Source organism: Carcharodon carcharias, chromosome 22 (genome assembly GCF_017639515.1).
Source record: "Carcharodon carcharias isolate sCarCar2 chromosome 22, sCarCar2.pri, whole genome shotgun sequence".
NCBI lineage: Eukaryota > Metazoa > Chordata > Chondrichthyes > Lamniformes > Lamnidae > Carcharodon > Carcharodon carcharias.
This window is the reverse complement of record NC_054488.1, coordinates 50,740,137-50,759,423: the sequence shown is the minus strand read 5'-3', so window position 1 is coordinate 50,759,423 and position 19,287 is coordinate 50,740,137. Positions and strand designations below refer to the sequence as shown.

General features: G+C 37.9%; 1 protein-coding gene across 2 annotated transcripts in view; it reads left to right on the top strand.

The window, feature by feature from the left end:
• Positions 1-17,550, top strand: part of cog1 (component of oligomeric golgi complex 1) — a 32,002-nt gene extending 14,452 nt beyond the window's left edge. Inside the window, exons 8-15 of one of the 2 annotated variants that reach the window (XM_041217362.1) lie at positions 1,183-1,329; positions 4,883-5,044; positions 7,183-7,310; positions 7,422-7,530; positions 8,289-8,398; positions 9,394-9,472; positions 13,798-13,854; positions 17,323-17,385. In XM_041217362.1, coding sequence (XP_041073296.1) covers positions 1,183-1,329; positions 4,883-5,044; positions 7,183-7,310; positions 7,422-7,530; positions 8,289-8,398; positions 9,394-9,472; positions 13,798-13,815 — 753 coding nt within the window. In that variant the 3' untranslated portion in view covers positions 13,816-13,854; positions 17,323-17,385. Of the gene's footprint in view, positions 1-1,182; positions 1,330-4,882; positions 5,045-7,182; positions 7,311-7,421; positions 7,531-8,288; positions 8,399-9,393; positions 9,473-13,797; positions 13,855-17,322 lie in introns of both variants that reach the window. The other variant, XM_041217361.1, reaches the window with a different exon arrangement.
• The last annotated feature ends 1,737 nt before the right edge of the window (positions 17,551-19,287 follow it).

Sequence of the window (19,287 nt, the reverse complement as noted above, 5' to 3'; positions counted from 1 at the left end):
TCCTGGTGTAGTTGAATGCTGCTTGGAGAAATAGAGAGAAGAGAAGGAGGAAGGTTTCAACCACATGGACTAACAGCTGCGTGCTTTCCTTTTGCCATATGTTTCATCTCGCTTTCTAAAATCATGTTGCAATGTAAATGAGAGCATCTGAACAGGAATTTGGGAACTCAAACCTATAGAAAAGCTTTTTACCCTGTTTTATTCTGTGAATATTTACAGAGACTTTCATGCAGATAATAGAATCAAGCTTTACATGAAGAAATCCTATTCAAATGTCTTAAGTTTTAAGTTATTATATTGTAAAATACTAAAGTTTAATTCTTGTATTTCACTGACTTTTTCACTGTGACATAAAATGCCTTTTAAGAATTGTGTTAAATTGCAACTTTCACCCTCAGAACTACCATCTTATTGAATAATTTGCTGAGATTAGGAGCAGTAAACACTTCTAAAAGCAATGACACTGTAGCTTTAATTTTCATTTATTTTGAGGATGCTCAGTGGGACAAGGAAAAGTTCTGCTAATGATCAGTTTAAAATCATAGTGTGGTCCTGCAATTAATGTGCTATTAAAAGTGACTGGTTTCTACAATGTTCACCTGATATAAAATGATAGGTGTGACCTGACATTGAGTTCCACTGTTCCGCCAGGTCATCAGATGCCACTGAAATGAGATGCGGCATTGCAAAGCTAATAACAGCAGTGCACGTCTATTTGCAAGGCTCCTACAACTAGGGATGGTGATAAATTATAGCTCAGTCTGAGCAACATTTGTGAGATGAAATGACTTTTGCATGATGTTTGTGGCTTGGTAATAACTGAAGGCCACATAACCTGTGGAATAGAGATGTTTTACATACAGGTGCTGCAGATTGTTTGGATTTATGATTGGCAGCATGCTTTATTAGATTGGATACATATTAAGAAATATGAAGATTGTAAATTTAAGTAACCTTTAAAAGTCTTTAAAAGTTGCAATAGTGAAATTGTAGAATATGGGGAACATTTCATTTATACTTTGAGAAATTTAATGTAATGTTTTATGATTATGGTGCATTGCGATTGTTACAACTGGAAAGCGAAACACAATTTACTTTAAGAATGATGTAAAAACTAGTCATTGTACTTTCCTAGTTTTTGTCATTCCTTTATAAAAATATTTTTGATTTCTTTCTTTTAAGGCTCTTGTTTACCGTTTTACTCAAACGTTGCACTCTCATACAGCTGGAGCTATTTTATCTACAGCCACCAACTGGGATGAAATTGAAATTCAAGAGGAAACAGAAGCTGGAAATAGTGTTACGTCCAAAATTCGTCTTCCTGTTCAGGTTTGAAGGATTGTTATTTGTCTGTTTTGGAACTCTTTGGATAGTTTTTCCTATATTAAAAAACATAACGGACATATTAATCGCTACTTCTTCCTTGATATGTGATCAATTTGTGATTTTTTTTGCTTTTATTCTGGTAAAACCTCAATTTATTTTGTCCGATATTAGTTTTATCAGTAAGATTGAGACTTTAGTTTCCAAATACGGGGGCTACTCCTCCTGCACCTGCCCTCTTTTTATTCCCTCAACACCGCACCGCGCGCACCCCCCCCCCCACCCAAACTATGTATGCTGTTCGGCTGCTCCCTGTGTGTGATGCACTAAATTGTAGTACAGCTTGTTATTAGGGTAATCCCCAAACTACTCACGTTTGTTGCTGTGGTGGGTAGATGGTAGGTGGTGATGGTAGCTACTCTCATTAGTGTGAAGAATTACAATTATGTTATAAAGATCTTCCTCCATGTATAACAAAGTAAATCCAGAAATTTTCACAAGAAGATAAACTTTAGCCTCAGTTTACAATACTGTTGAATTATAACATTTATCTTTAAAATTCAGAAGTGGTGTTAACCCATGACACACTCTCTATTTTTCACCATTGTTAGCCTGGAATTTAGAATCGTTGTAGAAAGCAGCAAAGTGAATGTGGTGCAGACTTACAAAAATGTTGTCAAGGCTTGAGAATTGCAGCTATGAGGAGAGATTGGATAGGCTAGGGTTGTTTTCCTTGGAACAGAGGAGGCTAAGGGGTGACCTAACTGAGGTGTACAAAATTATGAGGAGCCTAGATAGGATAGACAGGAAAGACTTGTTTCCCCTAGCTGAAGGGTCAGTTACCTGGGAGCATAGATTTAAGGTGATTGGTAGAGAGGACATGAGGAAAAACTTTTTCACCCAGAGGGTGGTGGGCGTCCAGAATTCACTACCTAAATTGGTGGTTGAAGCTGAAAGGCTCTGCTCATTTAAAAAGATACCTGGATCTGCATCTGAAATGCTGTAACCTGCTGGAAAGTGGGATTAAAATGAGCGGCTAGTTTCTTTTTTCTCTTTTTGGCCGACACAGACACAATGGGCTGAATGGCCTCTTTCTGCACCATAACCTTTCTATGGCTCTAAGAGATTTGGAACATTCATTAGTTCACGTGTGCATAATTATTTCTACTGTTATTTATAGTAAAGTACAACTGTTACTTGACTGCTGCTGGAATTTGCTGGGCTATTTGAAGCAGTAAGAGTAGTGCTCATAGTAATGTGAAACCACAGATGTCGGTAATCTAATCTAGATCATGTGGCAAGAACATAAACCCTGACTATATACAATACAGAATTGAAATGTAAAATTGTACATATAATTACAATACTACTACTACTGAAACATTCATTCTGATGATGATAATGGAATGGGAACTCCATTTTTGGAAGGCTTCTTTTGCAAGTTTGAAACGCTTGGAAGAAATAGGGCCCTGATGTGATTAAGATAGGCCAAAAATGAGATTTTTTTTTTTAAAGTCTTTATTACATGAATTTTTAAACTTGTTCATGATCATTATGCCTAACTGAAGAGCAACAATTCTATATAGCCAGGCTTTTTTTTTCCTCCTGGGAGACCTGATTAGTACTGGTGTGATTTTTATTAAGTAGTCAGAGTAGGAAAAGAAGAGATGGACACGTGAACATATGTTCTTTTGTTCCCTTGGCCAAGTGTGACTCTAATGTCCAAGTCTGTTCAAGAGGTTAACAATGCTTCCATATGTGAGGAAACTTTTCCAACATGTCCGTATGTGCAAAGATTATCGCAGAAATTTAGAAGGAGCTGACAGTTGTCCTACACTTTTCCAGAGTGCACTTTGAGGTTCCTCCAGACTGCAATCCCAAAACAGTCAGTGAATTGATGAAATACTGCGCTTTTACGCTGTTAGCCTTGCTATGAAAACCCTGAAAAATTTACACCTCTTGAATGAGATGTAACTGGGTTTCTAATGTATTATCAAGTTCATAATTATTGCTGTAAATGCCCACTGGTTTGGAAAAGCTGATTTTTAAAATTTTATATTTATGAAATATCGTATTTCTCAAAGATGACAACATTTCACGTTTTTTCAAAGCTGGTTTATAATATTTCAGTTTCTATCTTAATCCAGTCATAATTCATTTCACTATCTGAAAATGTAAATTAGAAGTGAAGGATAATAAGTGCTTTTAACTTCCTAGTTGTCTGTATGTGAGAATACTTGCGTGTGATTGACTGTCTACTGCATGCTGACATCACTGCTGCTGGGTGCCTGGAGAACCCCATGGAGATTCAAGCTGTCTTTGAGATCTCTGCAGAGATTGCTAGATCTTTGTGGGTAGTTTCTTTGAGGTCAGCAGCCAGAGTATAATTTAAAGCAATATTCTGGGTTAACTTTCTCTATATTCATAACAATCTTACTACCTCTAAGATCACCTCATAGACGCTTCTTTGACGAGCTGAAAAGTACAAATCCTGCCTTCTAATCTGACCACAATTACTTTGGATCAGCCTTGTGACCCTTCTCTTCATTGCCTCCAGTCCTTGAATCTCTCTCCAGTTTCTTGGGAACCAGAAATATTCAAGGTTCAATCTATTATTTTGGCTCTGTAGGTTAACATTCTTTTGACTTTGATTGCTGTTCTACATTGATAGGACATGCTCAATGCCAAGTCTGTTAAGACTGCTAGGGTTTCTTCCATTTCATCCGAACTATTTCAACACCATTGATGTGATATTGCTGTTGTTTGTCTTCCTATGTGCATCATTCTATAATTGACTACGTTAAGTGATTTTTTTTTTCTTGCCTATTTGAACATTTTTGTTCAATTCATTTTGTAATTTCTGAGCAATTCCAATGCACCACCTGGTTGTATCCAGGTCATTGATGTAGATAACTTTTCAGTCTTGGTGGATTTGCCTCCAGCTGCTGGAGGTGCAAAAATGTGTCCTAATCCACAGTGCCATTCAATCCCTTTATCAGAATCTATCGAAAAAAAAATCAAATTGTATAAAAGAACTGTGATATCTTTGATAATTATCTCCATGTTTTCGGAATACCACGTTACATAACTACTGCTGATGTTTTAATGAGATTTCCAAGTGTTGCGGAGCCCAACTGAAGGAGCTGAATTGATATTCATGGTTGGTATGAAGATATTCTGAGGCACTTCAGATCAAACTGTCATTGTTGAAGTTCACTCAGCTTCCTCTTGTCAACCTCAGTAACTTCTCTGAGTCAGCTTCTTGAATGATAGCAACCTGCTCTCTGTAAAAATAGTTTTCTGAAAGCGTAGTTTGAAGGCTATTATAAGCAGCCTGTCAGAGACCATAGTTCCTTTTTTTGTAAAAGAGATACCAATAGGAAGATTTCATTATATAATTGAGAAAATTCAAAGTTGCTTTAGCAGTTAGCATTAATTGTTTTATAATTACTAAACCAATTGAGCTGTTGTTTATCTTAAATAAATTAATTTTTCAGGAATGTTCAATTATTATTCTAGCACTCAATTTGTTTTGTGTCTTTGATTTTTCTTTTGATAGCCATCTTGGTACGTCCAGTCACTGCTTTTTAACTTTTGTCAAGAAGTAAACCGGGTTGGTGGTCATGCTCTTCCTAAGGTCACACTTCAGGAGTTGTTGAAGACTTGTTTGGATGAGGTGCTTACTGGTTATGAAACATTATGCTCTGTAAAACAAGATAAGGTGCGTATATAAAGAAAATTTGTCAGGCCACATTGGTGTGGCTCTAACTAGTACTGTAGCTGCAATATAACTATACAAAGTATGCAGAGAAAATCCTGAGACATGAATTGCACTTCGAAAAATTAACAATTGCAAGTCTCATTGGAGTCAAGTATGCATCACTATCTGTAATTCCTCTCCAGTCAACCTTTGCTCTTTATTCTATTTAGTTGATCAGTTTGTTTACTCGTGAAGAATTGTCTTTCACTTTTACTATTAGGAGATAAACAAATCTACATTAATTGACTGGATAATGTATAGAAAATTATGACAGGGTATCTTTAATTTCAGTGGGATAGTGGAATTTATTTTGCTTCTGTCTCGTGTTGCCTAGGAAACTGTATGTATTACCATTATTATCTTAACCAGACCACGTTCACAATGGTGAGAGCAACTCACCTCAACTTGCAACATCTTTTATATTTGGTTAGGTGCTGATGGCAACTGTAACTGTTTAAATAAAAACATTGTTTTCATGAAGCAAAAATAAAATTATTGAAAACAATACAGAAATTAAGCAGCCAGCTTTCAGTTTATGGTGTATATTCAGTCTCATGTGTTACTAATTCACTATGCAGCTCATGCATCCATGCAGAAGATCATTCTCTTCACTGTGTCATTAAATTCAAAAGTAAGATTGGGATGAAGGTTGAAGCTTTTTGACCGCTTTTCTACTGGAATAACTTTCAGTAAAGTTAAATCAGTGGAGTGGGAGCAACTCACCAGAAATTCACAAGTATTATTTTCAGAAACTTACTGCATCAAAAGATGAAAATATTATGATAATGTAAATGCCTTAAAATGCCAGCCTTCTAATCCCCAATTTTTATGATGTATATAATCGCTGACAAAAAAATCTGAATATCTTAAAGTTCCTATAGATGGCTTGTTTCATTCCTTCTAAATGTGTCTAGTGCACTGCAGGCCTCAATAGTGCATGGATCATGCTCAAAAGTGTGCTGAAGAGATCTGGTGGTTAAAGTTTTAGACCTCTGATTCTCCAGACCTACTGCTGCGAAAATAAGTAACCAGAGCTGTAATCTCACAAAATTTGGAACTGACTCCATTTTAACATGCAATCCAAACTGGTCTACAGCTCTTCAAACACCAGAAAATCCTTTTAAATATTTCATCTAAGTATGAGAAGTGACAACTTAAATTCACACTGAAATGTAAAAAGAGTAAACAAGCTAATAATTTAACTGGCTTTTCTTTCAGTATTTCAGGAGATTACCGCAACCATTCTTATTATGGTGGGAGGCAACAGCAATTTTGTACCTTCCCCAAAGCACTTGTCTCAAATAGTTGCTTTGACTTTTTGCATCTGTTTCTTCAAGAAAATGACTTGTGTAAATACAACAAACATTTGAAGAACTTTTTAACCCCGAATAATCCCTTTTTATTTGATTTATAGTCAGATGATTGCCATTCAAATTACTAGTTCCTGATTACACTTGCAGAGCCTGCTTACATTGGCAGTACTTTCCTCACTCTCTCCAATTACAATCTGATCTCAGAGTATTTGCAAGATGCTAAAGTCAACAATGCACTTTGTATGGGCCAGGAGAGAACTTGTGGCTTTGTTTGTTTTTCTTTCATTGCAACTTGTTTTATCTTCTGATTTAGATCCTCATTGCTTCAAATTATTTCTCATTCAAGGGATAGGCAGGTAACCAGCTGAATTATCTTTGTCAAAATTACATTACTAGAAGGATAAAATTGTGTCCTGATAACCTTAAATTATAAATTTGTTGTTCCATGGCCTTTTTTTGTTGGCCAAAGTTGGTAGTTCCTTTTTCATGCGTATGCTGAGTTGTTCACAAGAGACAGGCTGTCTGTCACTATGGCTACCATGATAGCAGAATTTGCTGATAGCTTCCTGTGGTTATACCCTGCTACTTTCAACAACAAGGTGTGATTGTGGAGTTTTAAGTAAGATCCACTGTACCTAAGGATTAGAAGTCCTTCATTCAAAAACTGTTTTCTTTCTGATTTACAAACATATTAGAATGAAAGATTACTGAACTAGCTTCTTTGGAACATAATTGCTAAATGTGACACTAACGTTTTGATGTTATTCAATTTGTGTTCTGCTTCAGATTGATTCTGCGTTCCCTTTAACCCAGAATAGAGCTCTGCAGCTACTTTTTGATCTTAGATACCTTGGTTCAATTTTAACGGCCAGAAATGAAGAGGTAAAAAGCAGCAGGATCCAGCAGGACCCGAGGTACTGGTCTTCTATTAAATAGCAAAGTTATTCAATTTTATATTTTTTTTATACTCCTGATATCAGAGATCCAAATGTTAAGGTTGATATTCTTCTGTGTTTTTTGAACAGGGTTCAGCATGTGGCAGATGCTTTGGAAAGTCATATTGATCCATTTGATTTGGATGTTTTTACTCCACACCTCAACAACAATCTAAACAAACTTTCTCAAAGAACTTCAGTGAGTACAGCAGCCATATTCAAAACAAATTTGTCTCTTGTTTTTCAAGTTGCAACCTCGGCTAGAATATTGGGCCAATACTTAATGAAACTGAGTTGATGAGCTGACGTAAGGGTGGAGTATTACCGTAGCTTGCGTTTGGCTGGCTACAGAGCCACAGCATTGTCTATATTATATAGATAGCTAAGGTTGCCTGCTTTTACGCTTTCCCCATGATTTGCAGTACAGATAAGTAGAAATAAAACACATATTTTACTAGAAATATATATATATATATATACACACACTTTCCATTAAGTGAAAAGAAGTTTAATTGCTCATTTAGCTCTTTGCAAGCTTTGCAGTGTATTTATCATTGCCTGATTAATTTTTAAGTGTTAGTTTTCGCTTCATTACTATATTGATAACCATACTAAATTTTAAAATATCTCTAAAACATATCTGTACCTTATACTGTATCAATCTGCTCATACATCAGCCTATGCGTAATGATATAAGTTGGTTCCCTATCCATCAGTGCCTTTAATCTAAAGTCTTGCTCTTTAAATCCCTAATTCCAAAAATTATCTTTCATTGGCTGAAAGTGTTTTCCCAGAATTGAAAGCCCATGGTCTTCAGCCACATCAGGCTTTGAAATGTAAAATATGCCAAAGCAGGGCTTTGAGCCAGAATTTTTCAGCAGCCCCTACTGTCTGATAAGGAAAATGTTGCATTTATGTAGAAAAGACACTGTAAATATACATATTTCTGTCCTTTAGGTACTATTTGGGTTATTAACAGGCACAGAGAAACAATACACCAGCAGAAGTGGACCTTTTAATTCACAAGAACCTCATAACATCTTGCCGCTGGCTTCTAGTCAGATCCGGTAAATGAATTTCGTTGCATTCCTGCAGCAGCAAACAGTAAATTTGTGTGCATGTTGATGTGGTCTGATAAGAATTGCAATACAGACCAAGCTTGATCATTAGATACTGTTGGTCTGTTTTCTATTCAAATGGCAAACAGTTGAGACTACATAGCTCTATATACCAAAATAATTTTGCTCTGATAATAGGAATTTAACAATTATGGAAACCAGAAGACCTCCATCCTAAAGGATTGCTCATCAAATGTTCTTTGATAACATTTCCTGTGAAGAGCCTTGGATGTTTTACAACATTAAAGGTGCTATGTAAATGCAAGATCTTGTACTAAATTTAATTTGCTTGTTTGGACACCCGTCCCCCATCCCAATTTTTAAAATTTTCCGGCAGATGGAGCTCTTCAGTCCATCTGACCTTATAGCCACAATATTTCCTTGGTCTATTTGTTATAATCCTAAATATCATTTGCTGATTAGAATCCTTCCTGAAACCCACTAAGTTTGAAATACATCAGCCAACACAGTAATTCTGTTTCAGCACCTTACAAGCATTGCATTGCTTGTTTATCATGCAGACTGAAGTTCTCAAACCAAATCTTCCCAACACACCAGAAAAGTATTCTTTTTTAAGTGGCTCAGTAAGATAGTAAAGGAAAAATGATAATTTGGCTGTGTAATGCTGCTAATGTTCAAGTACATGTAGACCACCTGGGTTTATAGTAACAGCTTAGTTTACAATGTGTGTGTTTGGTGAGAAGTTCAATCCCCTGTGTGCCGGCTTGCCAACTGGCCCTGGTAAAAAGTGAAGGAGTGTGTGCAGCTGATGCAATAAGCAAATTCCAGTTTCTGCTTTGATGATGCTCAGCAATTCAGCCAATGTATTACATTTTATTATGTTCACGTAGATAATTTTCTCACTTGCTCGGATCCATAATAATTTGTCAGTAGTGGTTAACTAATCTGTACATGGCATCAATCTTGTGAATCTATGTTTCCAGATTTGGTTTGTTGCCACTTAGTATGGCGAGTTCACGAAAGCCTAAATCATCTGTCCAGGGAAATGAAGTTAAGAATCAGGTCAGTGTAATTACTTTATTTCTTATCATATTACTGTGATGTGTGTATATATACTTGATTTAAAATATAACTCTTAGTACTATTTTTTTAAAGTGTCTAAATCTTTTAGCTTTTACAAAATAGGCTTACCTACCTCATTGAAGTTTGTTTGCATTTAGTACATTGACCTGTTTTTTCTTCATAAAATGATAGCAAGGTGGGGCAGAATTTTACATTCAACGTGCGGGTGTGCCGAACACGCCGGAATGTAAAATGACGCACGATAACGTCAGGTGTGCATCCTGATGTCATTGCGAACTCGTGTGATATTTCGTTCGGCGCATGCGTGCCTGAGTCAGCCTTTACGTTTTTTTAGGAAACCTCATCCACGAGCGGGATGAGGTTTCCTAAAGCTAATACTGATGAAATAAAAACTTCATTTTGAAAATAAAAACTTGTCTCATCTCATGTGGCACAGTTACAAGAGGGGACATGTTTCATTAAATTTTTAATGTCCTTATATATTTTTTTTAAAAAGCGCTTCAAACTCCCTGAGGCAGCTCTGTGCCTCGGGGAGATTGAAGCGCTCTTTTGCACGCATGAGCGAACTGTGCGCCAGGCCTGCTCTCCCTCCTCTCTCGTACCCCTGCCCTCACAGGTAGCATTACTGCTTGCGATCCACGCAGGGGGGCTTCAGTTGGCCCGTCCATGTGAAATCGCGGTGCGGAGCCAATCACGGTTGGCTCCGCGACTGCTCCCACTGAGCCCACCTGACGACTGAATAACCCTGGCCGTGGAATTCTGACAAATTAGCATTGCTTTTTATTTATGGTTACATCTTTGGCAGCCTTCCTTCTCATGAGAAGATGGTCAACTCTGTGTTAAAAGTGGAGCTCAGGCACCCCACTCTGTCATGGCAGTCTCTGCCACATTTGCTGCAGATCAAGGCACTTTGCTGAGAAGCTGCAGGATTTGCTGGTCTTGGTTTTCCCCTGGGCCCTTTTCTTGACCAGCAGAGCTTTCCATTTCGCCTTGCCTCTTCCAATGCCCTACCAAATAGTCAGCCTGTAGAGGTCATAGCTGACAAGTGTGTCCTAGTTGTCAGTGTTAAACGTCAACCATCTTAATATCTTGCTTGCAGGTGTCCTTATAACAGAGGTATGAACTTTCAGCAGATTGTGACTCTGTGCCCAATCCACCTTACAGAAAGTCTTCGGGTACGTGGCCGTCGTCCATCTGATGAAACTGGCCGAACCAGCCCAGATGTCTTGGCTTAGCAATAAGTGCATGCTGATGGAATTAACATGCTCCAGGATCTCTGAGCTGATGTTGTCCTGCCAAGAGACATTGAGGATTTGTCAGAAACAGCAAAGATGGAAACTGTTCAGCTGTTTTTCCTGTTAGCAATGCACTACTGTAGAGGAGTGCACTGAGGATGCAGGTTTGGCTGACACGCAGTTTGATGTTCTCAGGTTGCTGTTGTTACATGCTCTTACTCAGCTTGGACATAACAGCTGTACCTTTTGCAACGCGTGTGTTGATTTCAGCATCAAGTGACAGATTGCTGGTGATTGTAGAGCCGAGATATGTAAACAACTTCCAGTGTCATCTTGTCAATGTTGATTAATGGCAGTAAAGCAACATTCTGAACCATGACACTTGTCTTTCTGAGGTTAATGGGCAAACCATACTCTTTGCAGGTGGGAGAAAGCCTGTCTGTTTTCTGCTGAAGGTGTGCCTCAGTCTGGAATGAGTGTGGCATCATCAGCATAGAGCAGCTGTTTGAGGACTTGGGGCATTTTTGTCTTGGATCCCAGCTGGGTAAGGTTGAACAGCTTTCTGTCAGCTCTGGTATGCAAGTAGACATGCTCTCTTGATGAAGCTTTCATATTCCTTCAGTTCAAAGAGAAGAATATGTCAAAGATTGTTGGTGGCAGAATACAACCCTGTTGACCCCACTACGGATCTCAAAGGGTTCCAATCTTGCTCTGTCATAGCTGACCTTGTCCATTATGTCCTCATGGAAAGAGGAGATCACACTGAGCAGCTTCAGGGGTAGCCAATTTTCTGCAGCAGCTTAAATACACCATATGTGCTCATCTGGTTGAATGCCTTGGTGAGATCGATGAGGATAATATATAGTGGCCTTCTTTGTTCATGGCATTTCTGTTGCAGCTGCCGGACTGAAACTCATGTCAATTATAGATCTTCCAGTTCTGAAACCACACTGAGGTTCGGGATATTTGGGTTCAGCCAAGACCTGGAGTCTGGCCAGGGCAAATACATTTCCCACACTGCTCAGCAGGGAGATGTTTCAATAGTTGTTGCAATCGCTGTCGTCTCCCTTGGTCTTGTACAGGGTCATAGTCTTTGCATCATGCATATCCTGAGGCATTGCCCCCTCCTTCCAGCAGTGACAGAGAAGTTTGTGCGGATGCTGCAGGAGTGCTGGTTTCGTGTGCTTGATGAGTTCAGGTGGGTATAGTATCTGCACCTGGAGCTTTGCCAATGGCAAGTGAGTCAATAGCTTTGCTAAACCCCTTCACTGTGGATTCAATATCCAGTTCTTCCATGACAGGATCTTTCTCAGTTACAATGTTCTGTCTAGGGTACAATTAAAGGTTGTGTTCCATCCATCTCTCCAACTGTTTATTGCAGTCAGTGATGACCTCCCCGCCTTTGTTTTCATTAAAGCCGGTTTCTTTGATGGACCTGTTGCCTCTTTTGATCCCATTGTACATACCCCTAGCATTCCTTGTGTTGAAAGGCATCTGGATAATCTGACAAGGTTTTAACCAGTAGTCACTGGTGCACACCCAGCAGACTGTTGGACTTTACTTTGAGCAGCTCATAATGCATTCAGAGCCTCTTACGCAAATCCCTCTTGTACTGAATGAGATTTGATCACTTAGTTTCAATAACAGGCTTCATCACAGCAATGTTAGTCTTGAACCAGTCAACACTTCCCGCTCTTGCTTTCCATATGTTGAGAGTGCAATATTGTAAATGGTGTCTTGAAGTGTGTTCCATTTTACTTCTGTACTGTATGTGGGGGGAAAACTGTTCAACGAGTCAAGGAACTGTTGCTTCTTATCTGCTTAGACAGTATGGCAGACGTTGACACGAAGATGGTTTTTCTGCTTTGAATGCATGCTAACCCTGGGACACTAGGAAGTGTCTGTTACAGTTGGTGCTGTGGTAGCTGCATATGTTGAGAATGCTGTTGAGAGAATCGTAAGAGATCGGAGATAACACATTCTGAAAGATATACGGAGGATTCTGTAAGTTCCTTACAGTGAAGCCTTCACTCTGCTCATGCGTTTCCTCTCCACTCTTCCCCTGGCAGATGAATGTGTAATGTTTCTCCTTTCAGTGATCCACTCTCAGCGAGGCTTGTCTCTTGTTGGAAAGCCAAGTCAGTGTTCATCCTAATGGCTTGGTTGCAGGAAAGATGACATATTTAGACATTTGGACTTTGGACTCCAACTCCAACTCCCTTTGCCTTCAACTCTCCCAAGGTGTCCACAAGGCCGCAGAGCTATTCACATAGCTGGGAATTTGGTTCATGAGTACGTGTCTGGGGGGCCACGGCTCCTCAGAAGCTTTAGCCTGTGGCCACAAGGGACCCAATTTCTGTATGTCACCATGAGGAGGCACAGCAGAGAACTTGCAGATGGAGAGGATGTGTATTCACAGGAAGAGGCTTGTGCTTTAGGCTCATCTTTTTGCATTGCTGCTAGGCAGTGGTATATACTGAAAATGAAAAGAAAACTAGCACACAAAAACGTCAACTCTCTTGACCCACACGCTTGATGCATTACATTGACTTGTTTGGCACTGCTATGTTGTGTGTCCCAAGCTGGTGCTTTGGATCCAATCAGGAAGGTCAAGAGGGGGGCCTTGACCTGTGGGAAACCCAGGGCCTTCACGTTTTGCCCATGCCTGTGCCCTGGAGAGGACACTGCAGCTTTGCTGCATAGAGTATACTACTTAAACTTTATAGTAATGATGAATAAAATTCATTCATACTGCTCTTTTGTAATGTACATTGCCATACACAGATACTGATAATTAAGTACAATGATATTCTGAAAAGTGGCACACCTTTTTCTGCACATGCCAAACACTGATTCAGCAGAACAAGTGCATTATATTGACAAAACACCCCTTGGCTCTTCTCTCGTTCCACATACTAAGACAGTGGATAATCTTGATTGTTAAATTGGTACCGTGTATTTTATCTTTATTGTTGGTACTGCACTACATATTCGTACAATATGACACTTATTTTACAAAATGTAATTTTTACTTGAGTGATTTAATTTAACTACTTTCTGTAAATTCAGTTTCAGTTGATACATTGAACTGTCACAGCTGCGGCCTTCTTGATGAAGCGTCACTGGGTATTTCATTGTCTTGTGTGCAGTGTACTTGGCTTTGCATTGCAGCTTGAATAACAATACACAGTAGACAGTATTATGATCTGGTAACAATCAATACCAGTGTATCTGTGGTGAGTGAGTGCGTAGTGGTTGTGTGAAGCTACATTCAAGGCTATTTAAGACTAACTTTGCTAAAACCAAATCTTACTTTGAACCAGGTCAATTCTTTGAATTTTCTCTAAACATAGATAAGAAATCTCATCTCTTCCAAGTAGCCAAACAATAATATGAACTTCACATTGTTTTTTTTAAGCTCAGAGCTTCCTGTTTCTCTAGTAGACTGGCATTGAATTTTCAGCTGAAACCGCAATATTTAAAATGTCTGGACTACACTCCCTTACTATAGTATTGATCCTAAGCTGCTAACTTAAGTTAAATATTGTAAGATTTAAAAAAATTACTCTGCTTGCCCTATTGTCTCCACCCCCATTCCCACTTCTTTTATATACTTTTTGCGATTTCTATTTTCTAAATTAAACTTGTATTTTTTTTGCCTAATGTCTTTTTAGTCATTTTCTAACTTTAAAACCTTTATATACCATTTTTCTTTATCTTGGTTTCTATCATGTATTTTGAAGAGTTGGAAAGGAAAGTGATTCCAGCATTTCCTAATGTATGAGGAAATGAGACTGGCAAGAAACCTAATTTTTAAAATCTCTTCTTAATCCTTTGGATGGTTGTGCAAGTTTTGTGATTAACCAGACCTGCATCAAATTCAAAATGGAAGTTACTCCAAATTGGACAAAGAAGTGCAAATGTCTTATCCAAACTCCTGATTCGATTAATGATAGCACAATCTAGAGTTAGGAAACAAAAGTGTCATGGATTTTAAATACAGTATAACAGTTCAATTTTTGCCATGTAACACAAACCGAAAAAAAAAATCTAAAAGTTAATCATGAACACGTTGAGGCTAAACCTTATCTTATGGAGGCTCTGATGATCTGCTCAATTCAAATGCACTGGTTTATAGTTGCCTGAATTTGTAATTTACCTATTTTTCCCTTGTTACCCTGTTGATATTTTTCTGTGATTTGTGAGTGTTCTAGTTTAGTGTGCATCAGTTGAGCTCTCTAGCTGAAGCTGTGAATCATCATCGGAATACAGCAAGATTGACTTGTAATCAACTGATTACTCGTATTTTATAAGTTACTGGAGGTTTAGGCAGCCCAGATGCAAGAGGCAATTTTTCTCCCTTCCTTTGGCTACCACAGATGAAGACATTGTGACTTTAATATTTGGCTAAGATTGAATGCGTCATATTCTTTGAGGACTGAATTTTTAAGTAGCTCTCAAATTACACATTTTTTATCCAGTGTCATATGCAAAAAAAAAATATCAGGTGTTGAGTGCCGACAAGGAAAATCAAATTTGAGCAGCCACAAAATTATTACTCTATCATAATATCGATGATTCAGCTGAAAACTGTAGAGTAAAATATTTGCATAGTCCGCAGAGGGTTAATAGTCTTTGTCTTGTGTTGCTCACTGAATAAAACGTATAAATTTCTATTCCAAATTCATTAACTTAATTTACTGCTTTGGAAAATACGTTTGTATTGCAGTGTGTTTGTTCTCCGAACTGCTGGCTGCTGTTTTACCATTCAGCTTGTTTCATTGTCTATCAATGTGCATGCTACAAACATGAAAGTGGTTTCTAATACAAAACAAGCATGAATCTATGTTGGTATCATCCATTTTATTAAGGCATTATTACTTAATGATGGTGAAAGGCGTTCAGCCAGTACCTGTGTAATGGGGAGCTTTTGGATAGTCTGTTTTAAATTCGGATCTTCTTTCTCCTGTCAGTTGCCTGAGATGACCATCTCCATATTGGGAATTCCTGATTACCTCTGCCACTGAAGGTTTTCAGCCCTGTTTGTTAGTCTGTTGGTCTATAAACAATATATCTGAAAAACTAATGGACATATTTCAACAAAAACTGGTACACAGGGTATGGCCAAGGGAGAGCTGATTCATTTTTGGCGAAGTTGCGCATTCTGATCTGGATCTTGGAATTTTTAAATAGGATTCATTAACATTGGGAGATGGGATAAATAGACTTATTTTTAGAATGTTGTCGATTGCTTGATTTAGAATGTTGTGGATCGTCTCAGCAGCTGAGGTGGAATTTGTCACAGCTGTCAAAATATGAGCAGAGTTTTCAGAGCAGGTTGTTGGATGTGGATTGGCCTAAAGCCTCCTCTGAGAGATAGAAGCTTTTAATAAAAATATTTCTTACATCTTTGTAGTTACAGAGCATTAACCAAGCAGGGAAAAGCTGTGTAATTGTAAAAGTGTTGAGTTAACACAGTGTGGCAGAGATATGCACTCTTGAGTGCCCTCTTCACTTGTTAGTATTGTACTCATGATGTACACAGGATAAATAGAATGTGTTATAATGTGAACTGTTGGCAGTTTTACTCAAATATTTGAGTGATTGATTTTACTACAAATGATTGCAAATGCTTCATATTTGTTTCCAATGTATTTTTTGGGCGATTTCTCTTGCACTCCTGCAAATCTAATTTATCAAAGTTTGTGGCTGGTTGTGTTGTCAGGAAGACTCACTGCTTGTTTGATTTGGTATGAAGGAGAGGGTGTTGGGGAAATTAATGTGAATTTGCTGAGCGATATTAAATCCAAAATAGAAGGGTTTGGCTCCAAAGGTTAGCTATTCTCTTGTAGTACATTGAGCCAATGGAAATTTCAGTTGGAGCCAAAAATGGTCCCTAGATCCAGTTTGCTCTGTCAGGTGGACAGCTGTGTGACTGACCAGAACTAATCCAAACTTGTTAGTACTTAAAGGCTTGTAGTTTCTAGAAATGACATTGTTTTGTCATGATTAATAGAAGGGACTGTCACATCACTATCATCTATTTACTTGTGTGATTCATGTTACTTCAAAAATTATGGCACTGAATCATGACAAATCAGTTTGATTTCTGGTTTGCATATTTTTATTAGTGAACTGTGATAACAGTAGATGACCTAATCTTCCAATTCACAGTGGAAAGTGTGCATAGATTAATGTGTTTTGAAACACATGGTCCACCTGAACTCTTAACAAGAAACCTTTTGTAGTTTATGGATAAGGATTTGTTCTGGGAAGGTTCAACCTTGTTTCTGCAGGGACAGAAAGGGAGCATGTTGGGAATGCTGTCTTTCTGTTTTGATTTTGGGGGAGTGAGGATGGGTGGTTGAGTTCATATAATTGCTGATTGAGCTGGTTGACTTGATAAGGAAGCCAAAATGATGTTCTTAGAGCTACAAACGTATAATTATTGCAAAGCGCATTGTTGCTTAGCTGCAAATAATGAAACAGAATAGGAGCTCCGCTGTTTCATTATAACACGTTGTCTATTGAATGGTAAATGTACCCAGGATATAGCACCTAAAACATTTTTTGTGTTGTCTCTTTTTTGTACAGATGCTTCCCATGTCGATCACAGAAGATGCAAGTCAGGGACCTGGCTCCTTATTCCGGCAGCTGGCAGCTTTTCAAGAAGATGATTCTTCATCATCATCATCATCATCCTCCCTCTTTAAACTAGGGTGGCTTTCGAGTATGACAAAGTGATAATGCCAGCATTCAAAACAAAAATGGTGGATGCAAAGTGTGATGCCAATGCACATTAATAAATACTGTTCAAAAATATCGACTATCAGCTAACGTAAATGTTATTGCTGTTGTAACTTACAGAAGTACTAATGATGCATTTGTAATCATGGGCAACCACTTTCATGTAACTATGATCATCTGTTGCCATTATTAGGATACATATTTTCTAGAAAAGACATCAGTATCATCTGTCCCACAGTACGCCAACTTGGACCTTTATTGAATTGAAATATAGATCCATTCCTAATGACACTGAATTAGTTAACCAGATTGGTAACATGAGCATGTCTCTCGGGTGCAGGAACAGCATTCAATGAATGAATTCTTCAGCTGTTCACACATGCAGCCATTCTCTTTCAACGTGCAGTTTTTGTCAGTACACATCCATCAAATAGCAAACTTCCATTAGCACTATGGGATATGTAGTCCTATTTTGATGATGAAGTCTCTTACAATATATCTCAATGTTTACATCTTCCATTAATAGGGGACAGATGGAAATAAAAGAAAGCTCAGGGGAAGATTTCCTGTTTCTTCTTTGTAGCAAAACCATAAATGGAACATAAAAAATGTTTCAAGATTTCAGTCCAAACAGAAAACAGACTGCCTTTTTTACAAATCACAAAAAATGGAATTCTCTCACCAGTAAAATCAACACTAAATAGTTTTCTGCCTGGTTCCCTAAGCTGGCTTGAAGCATTATCTATTTTATTAGTGCCCGTGGAAATGGAGAGTTGGATTATTGCCACATGATCATTTTTATCCAATAGCGTGCCCAAAGCAACATTGTTAGTGAGACAAGAGGAAAAGCACACTTTCTTGTCTCATAACCTCCAATATGAAGCTGCACTTTCAAATATAGCAGCTAGCAATTTTCCTTAACCATTACATTTTACTGGAATTTCATATCAGAAGGTTGTAAATGGTTTAGCACTTGAAGTTACAGTCTCTTTGTAACAGATGGATAAATGTTCAAGTTACGTTGCTCTTGAGGGCCTACTGTGAAATTGAAATTTAATCTTGCTTAAAGTCACTTAAATTCAATGGAACTAAAGCCTTTTTCTGATTGTAGCCTTATGGTTTGACATTGTGTCTCAAAATATGGCAGTATGCAATCTATGCACTAATCTTGATGTATTCCACTGTTTAGTTTTAAATCGTATGAAATTCTGTAGTTTCTTGGTTGGTTAGTGTTAAATATAGCTCAAGATATAATTAGGGCTAAATTATTTATTGGTATGTGTTCCTCCTTTGTTATTGGGCAAATATATGTACTCTCAGCCAGAAACTTAATGATCTGAAACTTTATTTCTTATGTATCTGAATTGATTTTCTGACAAGGAATATGTTGGGTACGAGTGAACTTGCTGAGTGACATTAAATCCAAACTTTGAATTGATTAGCATAAGCCAGTGGAAATTTCAGATTTAACCAAGACTGATACCAGTTTGTATCTGCGCTGTGTGGTGAACAGCCATGTTATTGACTAGAAATAATTCAAACTTCATAGTATGTAAGCTGTCACCAGAAGCTGAAAACCTTTGTTACTGACTTAAAATAAATGAAAGGGGTAGTTCCAAATTGTTTTATTCCTAAAATTATAATCAAACAGGGCTTCTATATTATTAAATTACAAAATCTATAATCCTTTTTCACAGTGTCAAGTATGGGTAAGTTGGATGCTTTGAAACACATGCAGAAAATATTTCTACCCAGTTTTGAGCCAGCAGAGGGAGTGTGGCCACAATGTACGCCTGAACTCACATCTGAGAC